The sequence below is a fragment of the Triticum aestivum genome, chromosome 6A (assembly GCF_018294505.1).
Source record: "Triticum aestivum cultivar Chinese Spring chromosome 6A, IWGSC CS RefSeq v2.1, whole genome shotgun sequence".
Classification (NCBI taxonomy): Eukaryota; Viridiplantae; Streptophyta; class Magnoliopsida; order Poales; family Poaceae; genus Triticum; species Triticum aestivum.
The window spans coordinates 618,567,834-618,591,114 of record NC_057809.1 but is presented as its reverse complement, the minus strand read 5'-3'; the positions used below and the strand labels follow the sequence as shown (position 1 = coordinate 618,591,114).

General features: G+C 45.0%; 1 protein-coding gene and 1 long non-coding RNA gene across 3 annotated transcripts; one reads left to right on the top strand and one right to left on the bottom strand.

Moving 5' to 3' along the window:
- Positions 1-503: 503 nt before the first annotated feature.
- LOC123131459 (uncharacterized) lies at positions 504-2,177 on the top strand. Its single transcript, XR_006464181.1, has 3 exons — positions 504-735; positions 1,020-1,363; positions 1,831-2,177. It is a non-coding gene; the product is annotated as an uncharacterized lncRNA (long non-coding RNA).
- Positions 2,178-6,989: 4,812 nt separating this feature from the next.
- LOC123131458 (disease resistance protein RGA2) lies at positions 6,990-11,550 on the bottom strand. Of its 2 annotated transcripts, none has more exons than XM_044551129.1 (3): positions 11,424-11,550; positions 7,338-11,332; positions 6,990-7,242 (listed from the first exon to the last, which is right to left on the bottom strand). In XM_044551129.1, exon 2 carries the CDS (start codon positions 11,177-11,179, stop codon positions 7,370-7,372), a length of 3,810 nt encoding a protein of 1,269 aa, XP_044407064.1. In that variant the 5' UTR covers positions 11,180-11,332; positions 11,424-11,550; the 3' UTR covers positions 6,990-7,242; positions 7,338-7,369. The 2 variants fall into 2 exon arrangements, with proteins under 2 accessions (XP_044407064.1, XP_044407065.1); XM_044551130.1 differs by having other exon boundaries at positions 7,338-11,289; positions 11,424-11,548.
- Between the last annotated feature and the right edge of the window lie 11,731 nt (positions 11,551-23,281).

The window sequence follows — 23,281 nt, the reverse complement described above, 5'->3', positions numbered from 1 at the left end:
GGGGCTGGTTTCTTGCCCTCCAAGTCCATTGGGGCGTTGGCAAAGGTGGGGAAAAGAAATCCCATCATTTCCCTTCCCCACCGATTGTTATCCCCCTTTTTAGGGATCTTGATCTTATCCCTTCGGGATATAATCTTATCTATACTACTATTAAAAAAGCAAACATGAATTTCCCAACAGACACACCATAAAATGTACACAGAATCACCAGAAACGTTGGATTAATCCAACTAAAGAATATCTAACAATCCATATTACATCAGAGGTCTGTCACACAAATGAACGATGCAGATTAAATGTTCTGCCAGCAGACGCTCCTCCTTCGTCCTCAATTAATGGGATAGGGGATTTCTATCCCGTAATCTTCTCTCTCCCTCACAACACGCCGTCTCTCCTCCTCTTGCCCCATCGACGCGAGAGCAGATCGCCGCCACCGCCCACCGCTCCTCCTCTGCTGGCTGCTGCCCCATGGGCGCGAGCGTGGATCGACGTCGCCGTTGTCCGCTCCTCTTCTGCTATTGCTCGGACGCGAACACAAAACTCAGTCGCCGCCGTCCGCTCCTCCTCGCCTCAAGGATGCGAGCACATGCCGCCGTCCGCCGGTTGCCGCTCTCCTCTGCCGCCTCATGGATGCAAGCGAGGGTCTCCGGCACCATCGTCCGCTCCACCTCTGCTGCCCCACGGACATGAGCGTGGGGCACCGTGGCCGCCTGCCATTCTCCTCTGCTGACCCAGGTCCGTGCGGCAGCCCCGTCGATCCCCTTTGGGCGCATTCCATTCGTTTTGCTGCCGATTTTCGTGGGGAGCATTTGGGGGGAGCGTTCGTCGGATGCCTATTCAGTGGCTCTGTTGCTGACGGAATTGGTCTTTTCAGCTCTGTGCGCCACTCTTCAACTCATAAGATCAGAAGTAACAGACTGATTGAACTTATATCCTTATGAACGTACAGAAACTGATGGTTACTTATATTTGTTAGTGCACACCAAATGTTTGATATTTGTTCTATGTGACTATTACAGAACTTTTGGGTTATACAGAGGATACAAGAGGGTTGTTTCACAGCTGATTCAGCATCTTCTTCAAGGTTACATCTCCCCTGTACTGATTTACTATCTTTTCAGTTCATATTTATTAGTGGCCAAAGATTCATGCTTGCTCCCAAGTTCTGTTGATAGAGATGTAAGACTTTTTCTTTTGTTAACATGAATTTAGTTGATTGTTAACAGATTTGTCTGTAAGGTTTGAGGCCGCATTTAACGGACTGAACATTTTTTCTTTCTGAACTATGATCTTATGGGAAGTAGCGAGAGTGCGGGACTATGATTTGGCTATGGAGGCGTCACCTAACAATTCTGCATTCCAGGTATAGTTTCTGATCCTGATGGCTAAAAATATATATTTCTACAGTTCTTAATACAGTAATATCTAACGACATTTGTATGAAATTAATGTTGTTGTGATTAAATTCCATGTGTAAGAGGATCAGTTAGCGCGCTACAATAAGAGCTCATGATCAGTTAACACACTAGAATAAAACATGGAGTAAAGATGCTGGAAAAAAATGCATTCCTCGGTCATATGGTTACACATGCGTTGCATGTGCATGGTTACTATGTGCTCACGAAATTCATGATTGAAAATCCTAATTCGGATGGAGCAAAGTTTCTACAAACTTTATAGATACCGGTGTTTAACTTTTATATTAGGCAAAATGAGCTCCTTTGCGAAACTGGTCGTACAATTCATTCTTCAGAAGTGCATTTGTAATAAAGAATTCCAATTTCTTGATTTTCAGTAAACTGATTGGGCCTCCCTTCCCATTTTTTCCAGAATCACCTCGCTTCCCATTTTCAGATACGGAGCTCTACAACAGAATTCCAGTTTGTTCCTCTATCATTTATGTTACAACTTGTTGTTGATTCTTTTACATTTCTTTGGTAACTTTAAGTGAAAGGCAACCTACAATCGAGCAGCGATTTACCAAAGAGCAGTTTAGAGTTTTCTCTTTCTTTTGTACATTGTTGTTGTGCATAATTTGTTCTGTTATAGAGCTTTGTTAGAAAAGCTGATTTAACGCATTGTTCGGCTTTAGATTACTGCACCTTATGGTTGTGAGTGGATTTAAGAGTTAACATGATACAATATCTTTTTGAAAGATGATAGATTATCTCGACACAAGCAGGTGCCATTTTTTGGCAGCGTCCACGATTTCAGTGCACATGATTTACTACTGAAATACTCATGACTTACTATTTGGCTATACATGTTTTACAGTATTTTCTAGGTGTACTGAAATTTCTGAAATGGAGTTGTATATCTTGTTTCTTAAATTTGCATGAACCAGGATTGTATGGGAATTAGTGTCGGTATATGCACAAGTTGCTGTATGTCCGGTTGTAAATGGGCTACAAAGAAATCAGCTTTAAGATCCTTTAGAACTGACATGCAGACCATGTTACGTTTTTGTCATACATATAGTTGTAAGCTTTTCATTTGGTCTCAAATTTAAATGAAGCTGACCATTTTCAGTCCTTTTTTTGGGGTTGTCCACACAGGACATACAGTACACGAGTCATACATACAGTTTTGAATCTTCTACTAGCTGGAAAAATTGAATGAATGCTAATTGGTTTTCAGTCGATCGTGAAATAGATATATTCCCTGATGAAACTGAAACCTTTACCCTTTCTAAATGTAAACTTGTGCCATTAATGCCGCATTGTTCTTTGGGTCTGTTTTTTCTCACAAACTCATAACATGCTAGGAGAAGAATCATGTAGGCAGATGAATGTAAATTATGAAGCATCTTAGCACCGTTTTTGTATTTATTAGTGTCCCTGAAAGCTTATGCATCTTACAACCACACCTGACACCACCTACCTTATCTCTCGTGTTCCTCATGCCGCCACCTTTCTCTATGGCCTCCTCGCCACTGCCGGCCGCCGTGTCAACATCATCTTCGGGCCGCCCATCGGCTGCATCTTTTCCATGGCTGTAGCCTATCAAAAATAGGAGCAATCCCATTGTTGGTACAGAGCCTGAAGATTCTTTGCCTTTGTTTGAACTGGTTCAGTTTTGCCTTTCATATGCTATCTATTTGATTGGTCCATGTAGATTTAGGCAACATGAGACGAGCCGGTGATATATAATGGTAGATACGATGCTCTATGCTGCAAGTGTTTGATGTTTTGGTGATGGCAGGTTTTGCGAGTAATTGACATGTTTTTTTAGTAGAGGATAATTAAAGATATAAAGTTCCAACTCAGATGTTGGGAAATTTAAAAGTGGACTCTTTGATTTTGAGTAATTCTAAGAGAATACATCTTATCGTTCAGGTATCCTTTTTTTAGTAATGCTAAGAGCATACATGATACATCTCATCATCCGTGATAGCTGATAGCCGATGACATGAGCGAGTGGGGGACAGGCCCCTTTAGCTACTGCAATAAGGTAGTGCATACTGTTGGAACCCCTTTCACGATTCCCACTCCACCGGCTGCACCGAGTCTTCAGGAGCGATCACCATGTACGGCGCCCGCCCGCCTGCCTCCGCAACGGCCGTAGCACTCCGCACGATCCTCATGCTTATCATGATTAGATAGGGCTCAATCGTTGGACATGCATGTATATAAACCCATGTAATCGCTCAATGTGAATACACGAGAGTTCTGACTCACTGGTCTTCTCATACAAATGGGTTACTCATATTCCATTGTTAGACGAGCTAGCCGCAAGAAGTAGGTTCAGCATTCGGCTCCATTTGATTTACATTCAGATCATCTTGCTGCAACACCATTACTTTTCTTGATAGCAAACAACTATTTTCAGTAATCATATATATAGCTTGTATTTGGTTTGTTTATTTTATTATACCATAGATATCATGATAAACTTTTAATCGCTTAATGAGAATGTTTTGTTCACTCAAAATTGAGTGCCTGATAGTCTGATTAGATTGTGTATGTGAAAAATATGCAACAGGAATATGCAGCTGCACCTAAAAAATGACATTGTTTCCTTGGGGTGTAGACAAAATATACAGCTGCACTTTACCACAAGATGGTTACTATGGTACTTTCTGGGGATGTGTATAGAGGAATCCCCCATGTATTTAGGTTGTTTGCATAACTATTACTCTTCTCTAATTTCTGACTTGGTGATAATTCAAAACATACATTCTGTTTTGAAATAAAAAGATAGGACCAAAATTGTGTTGTGCTCTATCAACAGAACTATGCTCTCCTAAACCTGAATGAACCAGACGTGGAAAGACATCTGAGTTTCGGTTGTGGTGTTTCAACATGAGTTTAGAGCGTTAATGCTCTGGTGACGTGAGGAGGTGAAGCTGTATGCTACCAGATCGCAGATATTTCTTGGTACATATGCATTTAAAGAAAAGATGGGTGTGTGTGTGTGACTGTGATAGATGGTTCTACTGGTATCTTATTGGATATATACAAGAAGTGTTGGTAAGGAAATCAAAATACAAGATACAAGAGAATGCTGCAACAGCCAAGGTTCCAAAGTATATTGAAGGTGCTCGCAAGCTTCCTTGGACTGGTTCTTACATAAATGCTTCTGAATGTCATCTCTCCTACATGGTGCTGGTTAATGCCTTCTTTTGTATGCAAAATACATGGAGGGCATACAACCTATACCTCATAGTAACGAGGTAATAGAAGCTGGCAGTACAATTATCATGTATCTGCGTGAGTCTGGAAGGTAGATACGTTGTTCCGCAAGACAGACGTCAAACTTTTTAAGTGGCATCATAGTGGGCCCAGAACTTGTTGATGAAGCCAATGATAGGTTGATTGTAGTGATAGGGCATTAGACGTAATGCTAGATGTAACCCTAGACAGTCAACTGTCCAGTCTTTAATCACTTTTGTTTTTTTGTCATAGGGTTATACGTGCGTTGCACGTGCACGCTTACTAGTTCCTTCTAAGGGGGGATCTTGGTGCGCCTTGACCAGGGGTGTGGGGCCTTGCCCCCACTACCCACGTTCATGTGGGTCCCCCATGCAGGTGGGCCCCATTCCGGAACCTTCTAGAACCTTCCCGGTACAATACCGAAAAATCCCGAACATTTTTCGGTGGCCAAAATAGGACTTCCCATATATAAATCTTTACCTCCGGACCATTCCGGAACTCCTCGTGACATCCGGGATCTCATCTGGGACTCCGAACAACTTTCGGGTTACCGCATACTAATATCTCTACAACCCTGGCGTCACCGAACCTTAAGTGTGTAGACCCTATGGGTTCGGAAGACATGCAGACATAACCGAGACGACTCTCCGGTCAATAACCAACAGCGGGATCTGGATACCCATGTTGGCTCCCACATGTTCCACGATGATCTCATCGGATGAACCACGATGTCGAGGATTCAATCAATCCCGTATTCAATTCCCTGTCCAGCGGTATTGTACTTGTCCGAGATTCGATCGTCGGTATCCGATACCTTGTTCAATCTCGTTACCGGCAAGTCTCTTTACTCGTTCCGTAACACATCATCACGTGATCAACTCCTTGATCACATTGTGCACATTATGATGATGTCCTACCGAGTGGGCCCAGAGATACCTCTCCGTCACACGGAGTGACAAATCCCAGTCTCGATTCGTGCCAACCCAACAGACACTTTCGGAGATACCCGTAGTGCACCTTTATAGCCACCCAGTTACGTTGTGACGTTTGGCACACCCAAAGCATTCCTATGGTATCCGGGAGTTGCACAATCTCATGGTCTAAGGAAATGATACTTGACATTAGAAAAGCTTTAGCATACGAACTACACGATCTTTGTGCTAGGCTTAGGATTGGGTCTTGTCCATCACATCATTCTCCTAGTGATGTGATGCCGTTATCAACGACAACCAATGTCCATGGTCAGGAAACTGTAACCATCTATTGATCAACGAGCTAGTCAACTAGAGGTTTACTAGGGACATGGTGTTGTCTATGTATCCACACATGTATCTGGGTTTCCTATCAATACAATTCTAGCATGAATAATAAACGATTATCATGAACAAGGAAATATGATAATAACTAATTTATTATTGCCTCTAGGGCATATTTCCAACAACCAGCGCCACCCAAACTGGAGGCCCCGCCGCCACGCCACCTACCCCACCAGCCACCGGCCGCGGCAGGGCAGGTCGCTCGTGATCCAAGCCGCACGCAGTCCCGCCACCCGCCGGGCCGCCGGCGCCAGATCTGGCCGGATCCGACGGGTACGACACCACCAGAGGCCGCAGCCGCCGCGCCGCAAGAGGAAGCTCCGCGCGCCGCCGCCCAGAGCACCCGCCGCCGCACCGCTGCGCCCCACGCCAGTGCAGCGCCTCCGCGTGCCCGGGCTGTCCCGCGCTAGCCGGGGGAGGGCGAGGGGAGGAGAAGTGAGGCCCCGCCGCTGCCGAAGCCAGCCGGGCTTCGCCCGCTGGCCCTTGCCGGCGGCGGCGAGGGGAAGAGGAGGGAGGGAGGGCGCGGAGAGCCGGCGGCTAGGGTTTCCCCCGCGTCGCTCGCGGGAGCGGCGGCGGGGGAGGGGGGAGGGCCGCAATTCTCAGTTGTCCACCTTTGTGCGCACCTGACTGCTTCTATTCCTCTACCACAGAGATATTACAGGGAGGTTTAAGAGGATAGAGAGAGATAGAGATAAACTCTAACCAAACTACCCTACAGAAGCCTTGGCGCACAAGGCCACACTTGGCGTGCATAGCCAGGCATCGATCATGTTTAACAAAGAAATCACATGCATGGTAGATTCATAGTACAACACAGATCCACGTGAACTGAAACTGGGCCGGGGCGGACATTAGTTGACAGTATGAATGATGCACCCAACACAGAACATTGGTAAAGATAAACCAGAGGAAGAGCATTGCTAGCCGGATTTTCTTTTTAAAATTAAGTAATTTTATCCAAAACAGCCTCCCAGTTACTTTTATTTTTTCCAAAAGAAACACAACAATGTTTATATGGATCTTGGCCTCCAGAAATCACAACATACTCATATAGCAGGTACAACCAGTACCAACCAAAAGTAACACAAAGGGAGGATAATGAAACAAAACTACAATGATAGTACACCAGGATGCATAGTTAGACATGTCTCGGTGAAGTCGATGGATCATTCGGCAACAGACAGGAGAGAGTTGAACTGGGGTAAGACGAGTTGGAGGTACTCGGTTTGATCACAGGTGGACGAGGTCACTGGAGAGGGCAGGTCTCGAGCCCCCTGTTTAAATGAAGCATTTAAAACAGTAAAAATCTTTGAAATAAATAGTACAGTACAAGAGATTATCTTTGAGAGTGCACTGGTGGAATCTTTACCTTCCCATTATCATTGTAGCTGAGAAGCTGGATCAAAATTCTGTGAATTGTTTCCAGCGGATATGCTCAATCTTTGGCCAGCTTTCTCCATCAGGTGCTCGGCAGCTCTTCTCGAGGAGTTCGGAATTCCACACGACTATCCTCTGGAGGGAGGATGGCAGATCTGGCAACGATGATATATTGGGGCACATATGGATTTGAAGTGTCGTCAGGCTGGAGAAGCACTTGAGATTTCCTGGCAGGGAACTCATTTCACAATCGCGTAATCTCAGGCACTTGACTGAAGTGAAATTTGCAGATTCCTCAAATGAAACGGATGGATCCTTGCATCCTTCAAGAGAAAGAAATGATGGAACTGTAAAGCCTTCAGCCGAGAGCATGTGGTTGAGCATCGCAGGGCTGCTAACATAGAGTGATTTCTGTGCCCGAAACTGTGCGATGCACTCCGCAGTTAGCTTCGGAACATTTGTCAAATGCACATGATGGACTTGCAGGGAAGACAATCCTTCAAGAAAGCACAGATCCGGGAAATCTCCTAGAGATAATGATTCAAGAGAGGTCAGATGGCCAATCGACAAGGATGCAGCGCTTCTGCACCCAAACATGGAAAGGTCTACCAGCTGCGGCAAGTCACCACTAAAGAAATTGGCTGCGACAACGCAATGGGATATAACGAGCTCCTTCAGAGATAATGGCAATAAATCTGCTCCACGTGCCAAGTCTAACGAAGGGCAGGTAATCAACCTAACCTCCAAAAGAGAGGTAGCAGCTCTTAAGCCTCCTAGTGACCTCAAACACCAGCAAGATTTGATGAACATGTAGTCAAGCTTTGTCAAATGCTGTAGTACATCTTGCGAGGGAAGTGTAGTTAAAGTCATGATCTCCTCTAAGGTCAACCTTGTCAGTGAGGTGAGACCATCAAGGCAAACAGCTAATGCCCCATCTGTAATACTGCACGAAGAAAGGTGAAGTCGACAAAGCCCTGACGGTGGAACCAACGACATCCCGATGCTTCTTCCGTAAATGAATCCAATCCTCTGCTCGTGGCAACATATCCACGCCTTGATGATATCCTCTTTCAGTATTACCTCGTTGTTTTCTCTTTCTACAGCACTTGCAATGGTTTGAAGATGTGACTTGTCAGCATCCATCAACTGCTTCAGAGATGAATGTTCTGATGATAATACTTTCCTAATTTCTGATCGGGAATCCACCTCCCATATGAAGGCAAGTTGTGATGCCAAGTAGTCTGTCCCCATGATGTTCTCTCTCTCATCACGCTGTTCTAGCTCACCATCAGTAATAAACGTAAGCAATGGACAACTGCCAATCATTAAGTGAGTAAGTGCTGCTGGAAGACAAGATAATGTTTTCAGAGTTGACACATTCTGGAGCTGCAGTTTAGTGCAATGCCTGAAGAGATCGGTATTGAGTGGTAGGCCTTCTAACGCACTGCAGTTCACAAGCTTAAAAGATTGCAAATTTTCAAAATACGAACCCTTAAGTAGCCAACTTGGATACGTGGCACAGTTGTAACCCTCAATTTCGAGGCACTGAAGTTGAGGCGGCGGCATCAAACCTTCTATAATCTCCAACTGTAAACTGTCCTCTACACTTGCGTCATTATTGGAACTCCACACGAGACACAGGGTTCCAAGGTGACTTTTCTGATACAGCATAGAGTCTATGGCCTCATTCTTTCCACTGACATTCTCCAGATTTCTGACACTTAAACTGCCACCAAGCTCTTTCATGTCACTGAGCTGTTGCAACTCAGACCCCTTCTGTTTTTGCACACAAAATTCTTTGAGATGTTGGAGCAAAGTTAGCTTGCCTACATAACTGATTTGAGGCAGAGCTACTTCATACATCCTGTATGTCAGATCGCGGTACCCTTCAAGATACCGTAGCTTGCTTAAATTGCAGAGTTTGTCAGGCAAGCTCTTAACTTTATCGTTTAACTGAAGTACCTGTAGGTGATAAAGAGCACATAATGATCCAGGCAACTCGGCAATAGAAGTTTTGACGAGGTTCAAATACCGAAGGTGCTTCAGCACACCTACAGATTCAGGTAGCTTGCTGCTATTGTAAAAGCACAAATGGAGCACACGTAACTTCTTCAAATATTGCAGAGCCTGATCGAAAATACCACTTATGTCATCTGTAAGCGGTTCGATGCAGATAACAGTGCGTAAATTACGTAGCTTGCAGATATTGTGCTTATGTCGTTTCATACTCTCAACACATACAGATAGATGTCGGACGGTGCATGGTATTTCTGTCACCTTATCATCCTCTAATCTGAAGCAGTCTTGTTCAGAGAGTGACTCTGCCAAATCATGAAGAAGATCATGCATGATGTAGTATGTGCCCTGAAATCTACTAGAAACTGGTTGCAAGAAAGATCCAGAGACCATCTCATTGATGTAATCCTTTCCAATATCTAGCATTCTCCTATTCTGGTTGCTTGAATCAACAAGTCCCTCCACTACAAGCAGGTGAACCAACTCATCAGTGTCATATTTGTGCCCTTTTGGAAACAAGCTGCAATATGCAAAGCACCTCTGAAGACGTGGATCTAACTTCTGATAACTCCACAACAGGGCTGTCCTGGGCTCACTTAAGTTTTCAATCTTTAAAGTTAGAGCATTTTTCCAGGCAGAGATATCCATTTTCCCTTTCAACTGCGAACCCACCACTTTTGCAGCCAAGGGAGACTGTCCAAGCCTTTTAGCTATCTTCTCTGCAATCTCTTCTAGCCTTTCAAGCAATGAAAGGTTTATGATTTCTGCCCCAGCGAAGGCATAGTATTTGAAGAGTGCAAGGAACTGAGTATCTTCCATGGTATCCAACCGGAGCACCTTTTCGCAGCGAAGAGCACAGGGAAATGTATCCCGTCGAGAAGTTACCAAAACTTTGCTCCCCTTGAGCTGTGAAACCAGAGGTGCTAACAGCTGGTCCCATTCCATCTGACTGCTCGAATCATCAAACCAAACATCATCCAACACAAGCAAGACTTTCTCTGATATCTGCAGCATGTCCCTTAGTTGGCACTGGAGAGTATCCAGATTATCAACACGCGGGCACTCCCTCTTGGCCGCGGACTCGATGATCTCCCGTGTATGACGACGGACATCAAGTCTGCGTGAGATGCACACCCACATCCGGACATCAAAATGTTCTTGTACCCTCTTGTCATTGTAAACATGTTGTGCCAAGGTGGATTTTCCCATGCCTCCTGCTCCAACAATAGCCAGACCTGAATATATAGCATCGGTGGCAGCACCAACAGGCTCGGTAAGAAAGTTTATTATACGATCGCGATCCTTGTCACGACCTATTACTTTCAGAGGTGGTAATGATGTGGTTTGAGGAATAGCAGGGCCCTCTGCACTATTATTACCAGCTGGTAAGCAAAGAAGTTCACGGAGCTCCTTGCCTTTGGCAAGAATGACCTTTAGTTCCTTGAGCTGGTGAAGTACCTTCCTGTTCTTGGTGCCCAGATTGGACAGCCAGTTACATGCAAGATGCATACAAGTGCTGGTGGAGGCACTCCCGCTCTTTGCTTGGTGCTTGAGGAGGTTGTACTCATGCTTGTCGAGCAGGTCTTCGGCTTTGCAGATGGCTTCTTTGAGCTCTTGGACCCATTTTTCCAACTTGATCCTGTGGTTGCCCTTGCTAGCTGCTTCAATCATGAGCTCGAACTGCGGCATGATGGTGGTCTCCAGTTCATGGAGCTCACTCGCCATGTCAACCCCAAGGTAAGTTGAGGCATCCGCGATGAGTTTCTTCAGGATCGGCGACACTACCAATTGTAAACCAACCAGCGCCACCCGCTCCATGGAATAGCAAAAAAAATCAGTGTTCTGCTTGTTCCCTTTGACTTACGAGAGGTAAATGAATCACAAACAGGAGAAAAAAATAATTCCCCCTATTTTGGTGGATGAAGAACCTGTAGAAGTGGGAAACAAGCAGCTAGATAAATCAGTGAATTCCTGAAGGAAAAAAAGAAACACGAACATCAGTATTTCTGGAAGCCGGAAATCTTAGAAAGTTAGAACAGCTAAGGAATGGTCTGAAGCTTACATGGATGAGATGATGAACCTCAGAATCAGAAGGACGAAGGCGCGCGGATGCAAGGTTGCAGGAACTAGAGTTGCATTGCGAGAGAACTCTCCAAGCAGCAGGTTAACAAGACAACAATAGACGCAATGATCCAGTGTATGGTACCAGCTAGCTAGTTGCCTCTTCTTACACTTTGTCTATTATCATAAAAATATTCATGACGGGACCACACAATACTAGACCACACAATACTAATAATCCGGTGGCGTGATGTGCTCTTGCTTGTCGGCAGGGAATAATATTCACAGCCAAATTAGATACAAATACCATTCATAGCAGGGTTTTTTCTTTTTAGTATGTGGGTGTAGTTTTGACATAAATTTGTGTGGCTTGGTAGATTTAAACTATCTGTATATGTTTTTGGAAATTTCATTACCTTTATAGGAAATTTTTCCAGGGATCGATGACTCAGATATGATTATACGTACTGAGATTACATGATATATAGAAGCAAGAAAGAGTTTGAAGATCTCGAAGATTTTCTCGTTTCTTCTAGACTTTATTTTGTAATCGCTGTGGTCAGCTCATGTAGACCATGTACTATTAGCTACTATAAATATATCATGATAATGATTGTCAAAAAAAAAACTAGGTATAGTTAGTTCATGAATGCTGTAAGAAAGTTAAGCTGCGTGTTTTAGATCAGGTCATGAAAATGGCCTATTGTACAAATTTGTTAAGCTAGGAGGATAAACATAAACTAATTAGAAGTAATTAGATAAGTTGTGTGATTAGTGCAGCATCTGTCGGAATAGGTTAATAAGCACTAACTATCACAGCATCTGTCTTTTTTTTTTTTTTTTTTTTGCGGTTGAGCATCTGTCTTCTGGGTCAAGAGAGCAGCTTGCTTGGCGTGAGCAATGTAGGAGAGCGTGTTTGAACAGATCTAGCTAAATGAGCTATTGGCCAACTTGGTAGCAAGGCATAAACTAACAAATTTTGAATTTATAGACAAGATAACATATCTTGAGCCATGAATCTCCTGGACACAGTAGAAAGCACATATTGCCTCCTATTTGGTTCACCGGACAATACTCTATTCTCTCTATAAGTTTGGAATCATCCCGGGATGATATTCTCCAGGTTTCTGCCGATGAAAATGAAGAACTATCAGTGCCATTTGACAGGTCGAGCAAGGTTGATGCGTCAGTACATGTTATGAAGATGCATTGATTGAAGATGGCAGCGACGACCTATGAGAGTGCGTCGGACCGGTTTGTATCCCAGACTTGATATATGGCTTGGTCGGGGCCTCCGACTTTAGATGTTAGGCTAGGTGAGAGGTCTGGGTATTTGGCTTACACTTTCTACACCCCCTTCATCAAATGAATAGAAGTGACGACAATTGTTGACAAGATGGCGTCTTCAGACATATGGATTTATTACTCTATAAAGTCTTTGTAAATAATTAATAAAGTGGCTGCATGCATCTCCCAGATGCAGAAACCGGTGGTCACTCTTTTTTTTTTCTAAAAAATAACCTTCATCTGATCTCAAAACTAAATCCTCACCCCCCAGGAATTTGTAGCTACAGCCTGCAGATCCACTTGCTACTCCTTGATTTGAGAAATGATTTCGAAGAGAAGAGCGAGCATGCAGACTAAGGAGATGGGGTTCGGGGGCTCGAGCAATTGCTCAGGGGGGCTGGTGGCAGTTGAGAGGAGAAAGAAGACCTGGAAGTGGCAGCAGTCTCGCTACATCACGCGCTCACGAGTCACGAGATGGTAGCGCTCGTCCCCTCTCGCTACATCCAACCCGAGCCACAAAAATGGGCCGTGTATCCTATAAAAAATTTCACGCTGATCAAAGAGTACTTCCTTCAAAGATCACTTGCATCTCCTTATGTTGCGACAAATGATGAACTGCATGCGCATTAGTTGTCGTAACCCGGAAGTTTTCTCTTTTTCGTACACCTAATTATTCAAAATATTTTATCTCTTAAACCGTGCATCAAAATCTCAAACCGTTTTCATCATTGGATTGCTGGCGTCGAGATCTTCAAAACTAGATATCATGTTGATAGGTTTTGATGAACTTTTTTTCATGATAAAACCTGAAAAAAATCAGAAGAAAAAACCGAACCGGGAGCATGTTTTTTTTCGAAAGAGGCACGGCCGTGCCTTTCGCGGAAGCAAAACCGTGCATCTCATGGAAAAAACGTGTTTTTGTAACCTTCCCGAGAGGCATGGCCGTGCCTCTCTCAAGAATGCACAACCGTGTCTCGCGCGGAAAAAAACGTGCTATTCGCGGAAGGAATAAAAATAGAAAACCCATTTTTTTCGTTTTCGAAAGGCGCGGCCATGCCTCTCATGAAAGCAAAACTGCGCCTTTCGCGGAAGCAAAACCGTGACTCATAAAAGAAAAAGACACGTGGCGGCGGCTAAAGCGCGCCAAATGGCGTACTCTGAACCCACCCCTAAGTGATTGTTGGGAGGCTCCCGAAGGAGCGCTCGCCAACTAGTTGCTACCACAGCCGAAATCCACAGCCCAGAATTGTCCCCACAATGCTCTGCCAGTGCCCAAGTATTGTACAATCTAGTATTAGGATATTTGTCTAGAAAAAACCTAGTATCAGGATATACTCGTTAATTAATTTATGAGTCATGTATTCTTTCTTGGTTATTTCATTTTGGTACTTCTTCTGCGTGCAGAAAAAGACACCATTTTCAGAACAAAAAAAATGATGAACGAGGTACTACTATTTCCTTGAGCAATAGTCAGCCTTTCGACCGGGGAGAAATTATCTTTTCATCAGCAAGCTACACAACAGGGGATTCTCGTTGACGTTGGGAGATGATGCTAATGGCATTAAACATGGAAATCACTGCAGCATGGCCTTGAATCTTGCCCTGAAATAAGTAAATGACATATTTTTACCAAATTAATTAAGTTTCACCGTCCGATTCATTTAATTCTGAAAGCACTGTCCGTGGAATTTTAAGCCAGACCTATTTGTCTTAGCAAGCGCAATGTGAAATGTTGGCTCTCCTTGCCCTGCCCAATCACATTTATGTAGTGACATGTTGGGTCTCCTTGCCTTGCCCAATCACATTTATGTAGTGAAATGTTACGGATTTCCCTCTCTAGATCATTCAAGTTGCTGTTACAAAATATATATGGTGTCGTGGAATTGTCATGGCAGATGTCCTCATGGAAGGACTTAGTTGTGGAGCCATCGCAACTAGGAAGCTTAAAGGGGTTAATCGGGACAAGAGACACGAGAGAGTTTATACTAGTTCGGCCCCTTACGGTGAAGGTAAAGCCTACGTCTAGTTGGGTTGGTATTGCTAGGGTTTCGATGACCAGGGAGCGAGATACGCTATGCCCGGCTCTCGATGAGATGTTTCTTGCCCTAAGCCGCCAGCGGGTCGTCACCTTATATACACGGGTTGACGCCCTGCGGCCTACAGAGTCCCGGCCGGCTCATAAACAGTGTCCGGCTCGGTGACTAGTTAATTCTACCGATACAAGTCATGCCATTACGGCGGTTTACCACTACGGGCCTTAAGTCGTCTGTGGGCTTCAGACCCTTTATTGAACCGTCATCTTCATGCTTGATCTTGGGCTTCATGTGATGAATCCTCTTTGCGTAACCCGGCCCCTCCTGGGCGGCTTACACAAATAGTCATATCCCCAACATTAGGCCCCAGATTGATTTGAACCGGTTCATGGCAATTTTAAAATACCTTAAGAAAAAAGCCTTCAGTCTTCTGTTTGTGCAAAGGTTTTAACCCGCCGTGACGTCATCTTCTGAATCCGTGTTAACCTGCCGTGACGTCATCTTCAATTAAATTCTTATTTTATTCTGTCATATCTTTAACGGATCTTTGACTTTACTAACGATCCCGAAAGCCGAGGCGTCGGAGTCGTTGGATAATGATGCCTGGCCTCCTCATTTCTCGCGCCTTCTCAGTCAGTCCCTCCTTATAAATAGGCACGACCTAGGTCTTTCCCATTCTCCCCCTTCGGTCATCTTCCTCCTCTCACTGTTTCTCTGCCGCTCGAGCTCCGCCGCCGCCGCAAATCTCCTCGTCTTCTCCAACCCAGGCCGCTGCATCGACCTGATTTGACCAGAAAAACGCGACGAAACTCCGCTGCAACTCCGCATCTGTAAGTCTCTTTTCTTCCCTACCTTAGATCTGCATTACGGCTTCTCGAGTTCGTCGGTGTTCGTCGCCGCCCGCTACAAACCCTTGATAGATTTCACCTTCGACGCCCTTTTCTGATCGTCAGATGGTATAGAACTGCTGTGGTAGCTGTTTCGCACCCGTTTCAAATGCAAATAAATCCCTTTTCCTTTGTTCCGAGGCTTCCTTCGAGCGTATGAACTTATCTGCACTAGTTTTAGGTCTAGAAGTTTTCTTTTCAGAACGACCGTTTGATCCAAAATAATAGCTGCAACTTGTGAAACCTGTTTGTTCCATACTTAGCCAAAAAAACTGCATCTGTTAGATCTATTTAACCACGGTAGTCCCTGTAGCCAGTTTAAAAAGACAACACTGATTGTCAGCCTTGCTTGCTTTTGGCGACTTAAGATAACTTAACTTCTTCTGATACCCATAGCGGCTTAAATGTCAAAACACAATTAGCCATATGTCATTAGGCCCCTTCTTAAGCCGCCATTTTGAATAGATTTGAAAATGTTCTCTTCCGGGTTAGAGTTGAACCGAAACTTTTATTTTGTCATAGGCTTCCACTTTCATAATGGCACCCAAGGCTCCCAAAGCTCGTGTGACCTGTAACTGGGTCAAATCCACTGAATAGATTTGAAAATGTTCTCTTCCGGGTTAGAGTTGAACCGAAACTTTTATTTTGTCATAGGCTTCCACTTTCATAATGGCACCCAAGGCTCCCAAAGCTCGTGTGACCTGTAACTGGGTCAAATCCACTGTTACCGAAAGTACATTGTCTGAATTCATGAAGACGGGCTATCTGCCCAAGAAGGAGGTCATGTCTTATCGTGCTCCTAACCCGTCAGAAGAGAAACCTCAACCCAAGGAGGGGGAAGTGATCATTTTTACTGATCATATGAGCCGGGACTTTGCTCCACCCAGTTCAAAATTCTTCAGGGATCTTTTGCAATTTTTTGACCTCAGACCTCAAGACATCGGACCCAACTCCATGTCAAATATTTGCAACTTCCAAGTCTTCTGCGAAGTGTACCTTGGAGAAGAGCCCAACTTACTTTTGTTCAGAGAGCTGTTTTACTTAAACCGGCAGAATGAACGTGCCAACGGGCCCAGCCTAGAACTTGGTGGTATCTCCATTTAGCGACGGAGGGACTCGCTGAGCTGCCAAGCCACCCAAAGGATTGGTACCAGATGTGGTTCTACTGCTAGGACACTTCTCCGGCTGATGAGAATCCGCTGCCCGGCTTTCGCGCTCTGCGCCTTGAATCCAACCACCCGCTGCCGGACAAGACATCTTCTGTTGAACGTCTACCACTCGCTCCCACCATCAAGAAAATCAAAGCTCTCTTGGGGAACGGCTTCGACGGCATTGACTTGGTCCGAGTCTGGATCTCCTGGCGGGTGATTCCATTAAGCCGCCGCCCCGGCTTAATGTGCACTTACTCAGGCGAAAAAGATGACCCGCTGCGTCATTCTCCCGATGACTTACTTGATGACACGGTTGAAGCTACAACCCAATCGTTGTTGAAAGAAGGCTCAGTGGTTAGTAATGCCTTCGGCTTACTTCCATTCTGCAAGAATAACCCGGCTCCTGCTGTAAGTCTTCAACCTGAACAATTATACCCTTATTATGTTACGCTTTGCTTTACTCATAATCATTTGTCATTATTCACAGGCCAATGACAATTTCTGGAAGGTCAAATATGACCATGAAGCTGCCAAACAAGCCAGAGCGGCTAAGAGAGCCGAGCGGAAAGCCGCCAAGATAGGAACTTCAAGGAAGAAGAGACCACGTACTTCGGATTTATTTAAGCTAGATGATACCTCTGACGATGAAGAAGAGGTAATCCTTAACATCCCTGACTCCTTTACCGTCATCTTATTGACATTAATTCCTTTCAGGAGGACACATGAAACAGCCAAGCGGTTGAGGAAGAGGTAACTATAATTTCCTCCGACTCCGAGCCTTTGCCAAGGCAGAAAGTCCGAAGAGTGACCCGGAAAGTAAGATTTTCTCATCCTTTAGCTTACCAAGATCCTCAGTTTCTTTTGAAGCGACAGACTCATGAGAGCCGGAGGCAGACCCGGACCAGCAAAGACGCGGAACTCTCCTCCGGCTTACCTGACGTAACCAGGAAGCGCTGGGTGAGGTTATCTCCGATTTACGTTCTTCTTTACCTTTGGCGGGTTTCATTCGGCAACCTCTCAATTCATCTGACTCCAACTATCAGGATACCTCACCTTCCTCCGGCGAGTCTATGCAGTCCAACATGCCGGCTTTCAAAACTGCCCCTGGGTAATGTCAACTTGTTTACCTTATGCTTATCTTACTCATGCTTTTGTATTAACCCTTCTGACTTGTCCGCAGCGTGCAAGTGAAGCCCAGTAAGAGGGCAAGGAAAAATAAGTCATCCAAAGAGCCGGTTGTAACTGAACCGGAGCTTGGAACGACTGCCCCTAATATCTATGTTCACGAACCGCTGCTTGAACCATCTCATGACGTTCCAGTACCTACCTTTGACCCGCCTGCTAAACAAGCTCTCAACGACTCTGATAACCCGGATGCTGCTAGCCCAGCCAAGGCAGATGACCTGGAAGTCGAGATCACCAAGACTCAGTTTATTGAACCAGGAAGACCCACTGTGCTAGCCATGTGTTCTGCCAAAGAAGAATTCTTGGAGCGCCACAAAGCCAAACTGGACGTCACGGATTACACTCAGCTGAGCATTGGAGAGATTGTCTCGGGTTACATAAGTCAAGTGCACAGCAGTCGTGACCTGGAGATTGACATGGTGAAGCAGATACATAAAAAATCTGAGGTATATTTTTTTTACTTTTCCTTATACATACTTACTGTACCAGCCCCCAAGTCTATTGCTTATAAGAAAATATGCTGTAGACTTAGAAACTGCTTAGCACTGCTTGTCAGACACCCGGCTTATCTTGTAACATTCGAAGGCCGGCTTAAAAACAAGATATTTAAACCGGTGTAGTATAATACTTTGAACTTGCAATACGCATTATCCCCCAAGTGCCAAGTATCTTTGCTTGCAAAGTGCTTGGGACTTAATTTCCATGAACCGCCCCAGCAAGTTAGAGCTCTTCAGCATACATTATCCCCCAAGTGTCAAGTATCTTTGCTTGCAAAGGGCTTTGGACTTAATGTTATCTTATAATAATTCTGACTATAACCCGGCATTGATGCAGGCCACCATAAGTCAATTTGAGTCGGAGATTGCTGATCTGAAGAATCGCCTGACAGCTTGAGAGATTGAAATCCAAAAGGCCAACTCCAAGTTTGAGTTCAGCGTATCTGAACAAGAGAAGTTGAAGAAAGGCTTTGAAGCAGACAAGAAAACCTGGGCTGATGAAAAGGCCTCTTTGGTCACCCGGGCCGAGAAAGCAAAGGCGTCGCTTGCAGAAGCAACAGCCGAGCTATCCGGCTTAAAGCGCCAAATATCTCAAATGGTCTTAGCAATCTTCGTAAGCTACTTGTGCGAACATTGAATACTTCAAACCTTCTTTCGATGACTATTTCAATTGTTACCTCCGGCTCACCTGATGTTTATTAATGCAGGCCCCAGGAGCTCAAATCTGAATCAGAGCCTATTGATCAAGCTAAAGGCGATTTATACCTTGGTGGAACAACTTTACACCGGGTCACAACGTGCTTTGGCCGTTGTGGCTTTGTCCAATGACGTTCCCTATCTCCTGGCTGATATGCTAAAGCGGCTCGCTGTGCTACCTCAGCGGGTCCAAGAGCTAAGGCGGGCATCTGCAAGAGCCGGAGCTATAGCCGCATTGAGCCGGGCCAAGGCGTGGCTACCAGAGCTAGACCCGGCCGACATCGCTCTTGGATATCCAAGCTGAAGGAAATATGCCCTAGAGGCAATAATAAAGTTATTATTTATTTCCTTATATCATGATAAATGTTTATTATTCATGCTAGAATTGTATTAACCGGAAACATAATACATGTGTGAATACATAGACCAACAGAGTGTCACTAGTATGCCTCTACTTGACTAGCTCGTTAATCAAAGATGGTTATGTTTCCTGACCATGAACAAAGAGTTGTTATTTGATTAACGAGGTCACATCATTAGTTGAATGATCTGATTGACATGACCCATTCCATTAGCTTAGCACCCGATCGTTTAGTATGTTACTATTGCTTTCTTCATGACTTATACATGTTCCTATAACTATGAGATTATGCAACTCCCGTTTACCGGAGGAACACTTTGGGTATTACCAAACGTCACAACGTAACTGGGTGATTATAAAGGAGTACTACAGGTGTCTCCAATGGTAGATGTTGGGTTGGCGTATTTCGAGATTAGGGTTTGTCACTCCGATTGTCGGAGAGGTATCTCTGGGCCCTCTCGGTAATGCACATCACATAAGCCTTGCAAGCACTGCAACTAATATGTTAGTTGTGAGATGATGTATTACGGAACGAGTAAAGAGACTTGTCGGTAACGAGATTGAACTAGGTATTGGATACCGACGATCGAATCTCGGGCAAGTAACATACCGATGACAAAGGGAACAACGTATGTTGTTATGCGGTCTGACCGATAAAGATCTTCGTAGAATATGTAGGAGCCAATATGGGCATCCAGGTCCCGCTATTGGTTATTGACCGGACACGTGTCTCGGTCATGTCTACATTGTTCTCGAACCGTAGGGTCCGCACGCTTAACGTTACGATGACAATTATTATGAGTTTATGCATTTTGATGTACCAAAGGTTGTTCGGAGTCCCGGATGTGATCACGGACATGACGAGGAGTCTCGAAATGGTCGAGACGTAAAGATTGATATATTGGAAGCCTATGTTTGGACACCGGAAGTGTTCCGGGTGAAATCGGGATTTTACCGGAATACCGGGAGGGTTACCGGAACCCCCCGGGAGGCAAATGGGCCTATTGGGCCTTAGTGGAAAAGTGAAAAGGGGCTGCCCACAAGGGCTGCGCACCTCCCCCCCTTCCCTAGTCCTATTAGGACTAGGAGAAGGGGCCGGCCCCCCTCTCTTCTCTCTTCTCCTTGAGGAGTCCTATTAGGAATAGGATTGGGGGGGGGGGAGTCCTACTCCCGGTAGGAGTGGGACTCCCCCTGCGCCTCTCTCCCTGGCCGGCCGAACCCCTCCCCTTGCTCCTTTATATACGGGGGCAGGGGGCACCCCATAGACACACAAGTTGATCATTGTTGATCGTTCCTTAGCCGTGTGCGGTGCCCCCTGCCACCAAATTCCACCTCGGTCATATCGTTGTAGAGCTTAGGCGAAGCCCTGCGTCGGTAGTACATCAAGATCGTCACCACGCCGTTGTGCTGACGGAACTCTTCCTCGACGCTTTGCTGGATCGGAGCCCGAGGATCGTCATCGAGCTGAACGTGTGCTAAGAACTCGGAGGTGCCGGAGTAACGGTGCTTGGATCGGTCGGATCGGGAAGAAGACGTACGACTACTTCCTCTACGTTGTGAGATCGCTTCCGCAGTCGGTCTGCGTTGGTACGTAGACAATACTCTCCCCCTCGTTGCTATGCATCACCATGATCTTGCGTGTGCGTAGGAAAATTTTCGAAATTACTACGTTCCCCAACAGTGGCATCCGAGCCTAGGTTTTATGGTTTGATGTTATTTGCACGAGTAGAACACAAGTGAGTTGTGGGCGATACAAGTCATACTGCCTACCATCATGTCATACTTTGGTTCGGCGGTATTGTTGGACGAGACGATCCGGACCAACCTTACGCGTACTCTTACGCGAGACCGGTTCCCTCGACGTGCTTTGCACATAGATGGCTTGCGGAAGACTGTCTCTCCAACTTTAGTTGAACCAAGTGTGACTACGCCCGGTCCTTGAGAAGGTTAAAACGGAGTCTATTTGACGAACTATCATTGTGGTTTTGATGCGTAGGTGAGATGAGTTCTTACTTAAGCCCGTAGCAGCCACGTAAAACTTGCAACAACAAAGTAGAGGACGTCTAACTTGTTTTTGCAGGGCATGTTGTGATGTGATATGGTCAAGGCATGATGCTGATTTTATTGTATGAGATGATCATGTTTTGTAACCGAGTTATCGGCAACTGGCAGGAGCCATATGGTTGTCGCTTTATTGTATGCAATGAAATCGCGATGTAATGCTTTACTTTATTACTAAGCGGTAGTGATAGTCGTGGAAGCATAAGATTGGCGAGACGACAACGATGCTACGATGGAGATCAAGGTGTCGCGCCGGTGACGATGGTGATCATGACGGTGCTTCGGAGATGGAGATCACAAGCACAAGATGATGATGGCCATATCATATCACTTATATTGATTGCATGTGATGTTTATCCTTTTATGCATCTTATCTTGCTTTGATTGACGGTAGCATTATAAGATGATCTCTCACTAAATTATCAAGAAGTGTTCTCCCTGAGTATGCACCGTTGCCAAAGTTCGTCGTGCCCAGACACCACGTGATGATCGGGTGTGATAAGCTCTACGTCCATCTACAACGGGTGCAAGCCAGTTTTGCACACGCAGAATACTCAGGTTAAACTTGACGAGCCTAGCATATGCAGATATGGCCTCGGAACACAGAGACCGAAAGGTCGAGCGTGAATCATATAGTAGATATGATCAACATGACGATGTTCACCATTGAAAACTACTCCATCTCACGTGATGATCGGTTATGGTTTAGTTGATTTGGATCACGTGATCACTTAGAGGATTAGAGGGATGTCTATCTAAGTGGGAGTTCCTAAGTAATTTGATTAACTGAACTTAAACTTATCATGAACTTAGTACCTGATAGTATCTTGCTTGTTTATGTTGATTGTAGATAGATGGCTCGTGCTATTGTTCCGTTGAATTTTAATGCGTTCCTTGAGAAAGCAAAGTTGAAAGATGATGGTAGCAATTACACGGACTGGGTCCGTAACCTGAGGATTATCCTCATTGCTGCACAGAAGAATTACGTCCTGGAAGCACCGCTGGGTGCCAGGCCTGCTGCTGGAGCAACGCCAGATGTTATGAACGTCTGGCAGAGCAAAGCTGATGACTACTCGATAGTTCAGTGTGCCATGCTTTACGGCTTAGAATCGGGACTTCAACGACGTTTTGAACGTCATGGAGCATATGAGATGTTCCAGGAGTTGAAGTTAATATTTCAAGCAAATGCCCGAATTGAGAGATATGAAGTCTCCAATAAGTTCTATAGCTGCAAGATGGAGGAGAACAGTTCTGTCAGTGAGCATATACTCAAAATGTCTGGGTATAATAATCACTTGATTTAGATGGGAGTTAATCTTCCAGATGATTGCGTCATTGACAGAATTCTCCAATCACTGCCACCAAGGTACAAGAGCTTCGTGATGAACTATAATATGCAAGGGATGAACAAGACTATTCCCGAGCTCTTCGCAATGCTGAAAGCTGCGGAGGTAGAAATCAAGAAGGAGCATCAAGTGTTGATGGTTAACAAAACCACTGGTTTCAAGAAAAAGGGCAAAGGGAAGAAGAAGGGGAACTTCAAGAAGAACAGCAAGCAAGTTGCTGCTCAGGAGAAGAAACCCAAGTCTGGACCTAAGCCAGAAACTGAGTGCTTCTACTGCAAGCAGACTGGTCACTGGAAGCGGAACTGCCCCAAGTATTTGGCGGATAAAAAGGATGGCAAGGTGAACAAAGGTATAT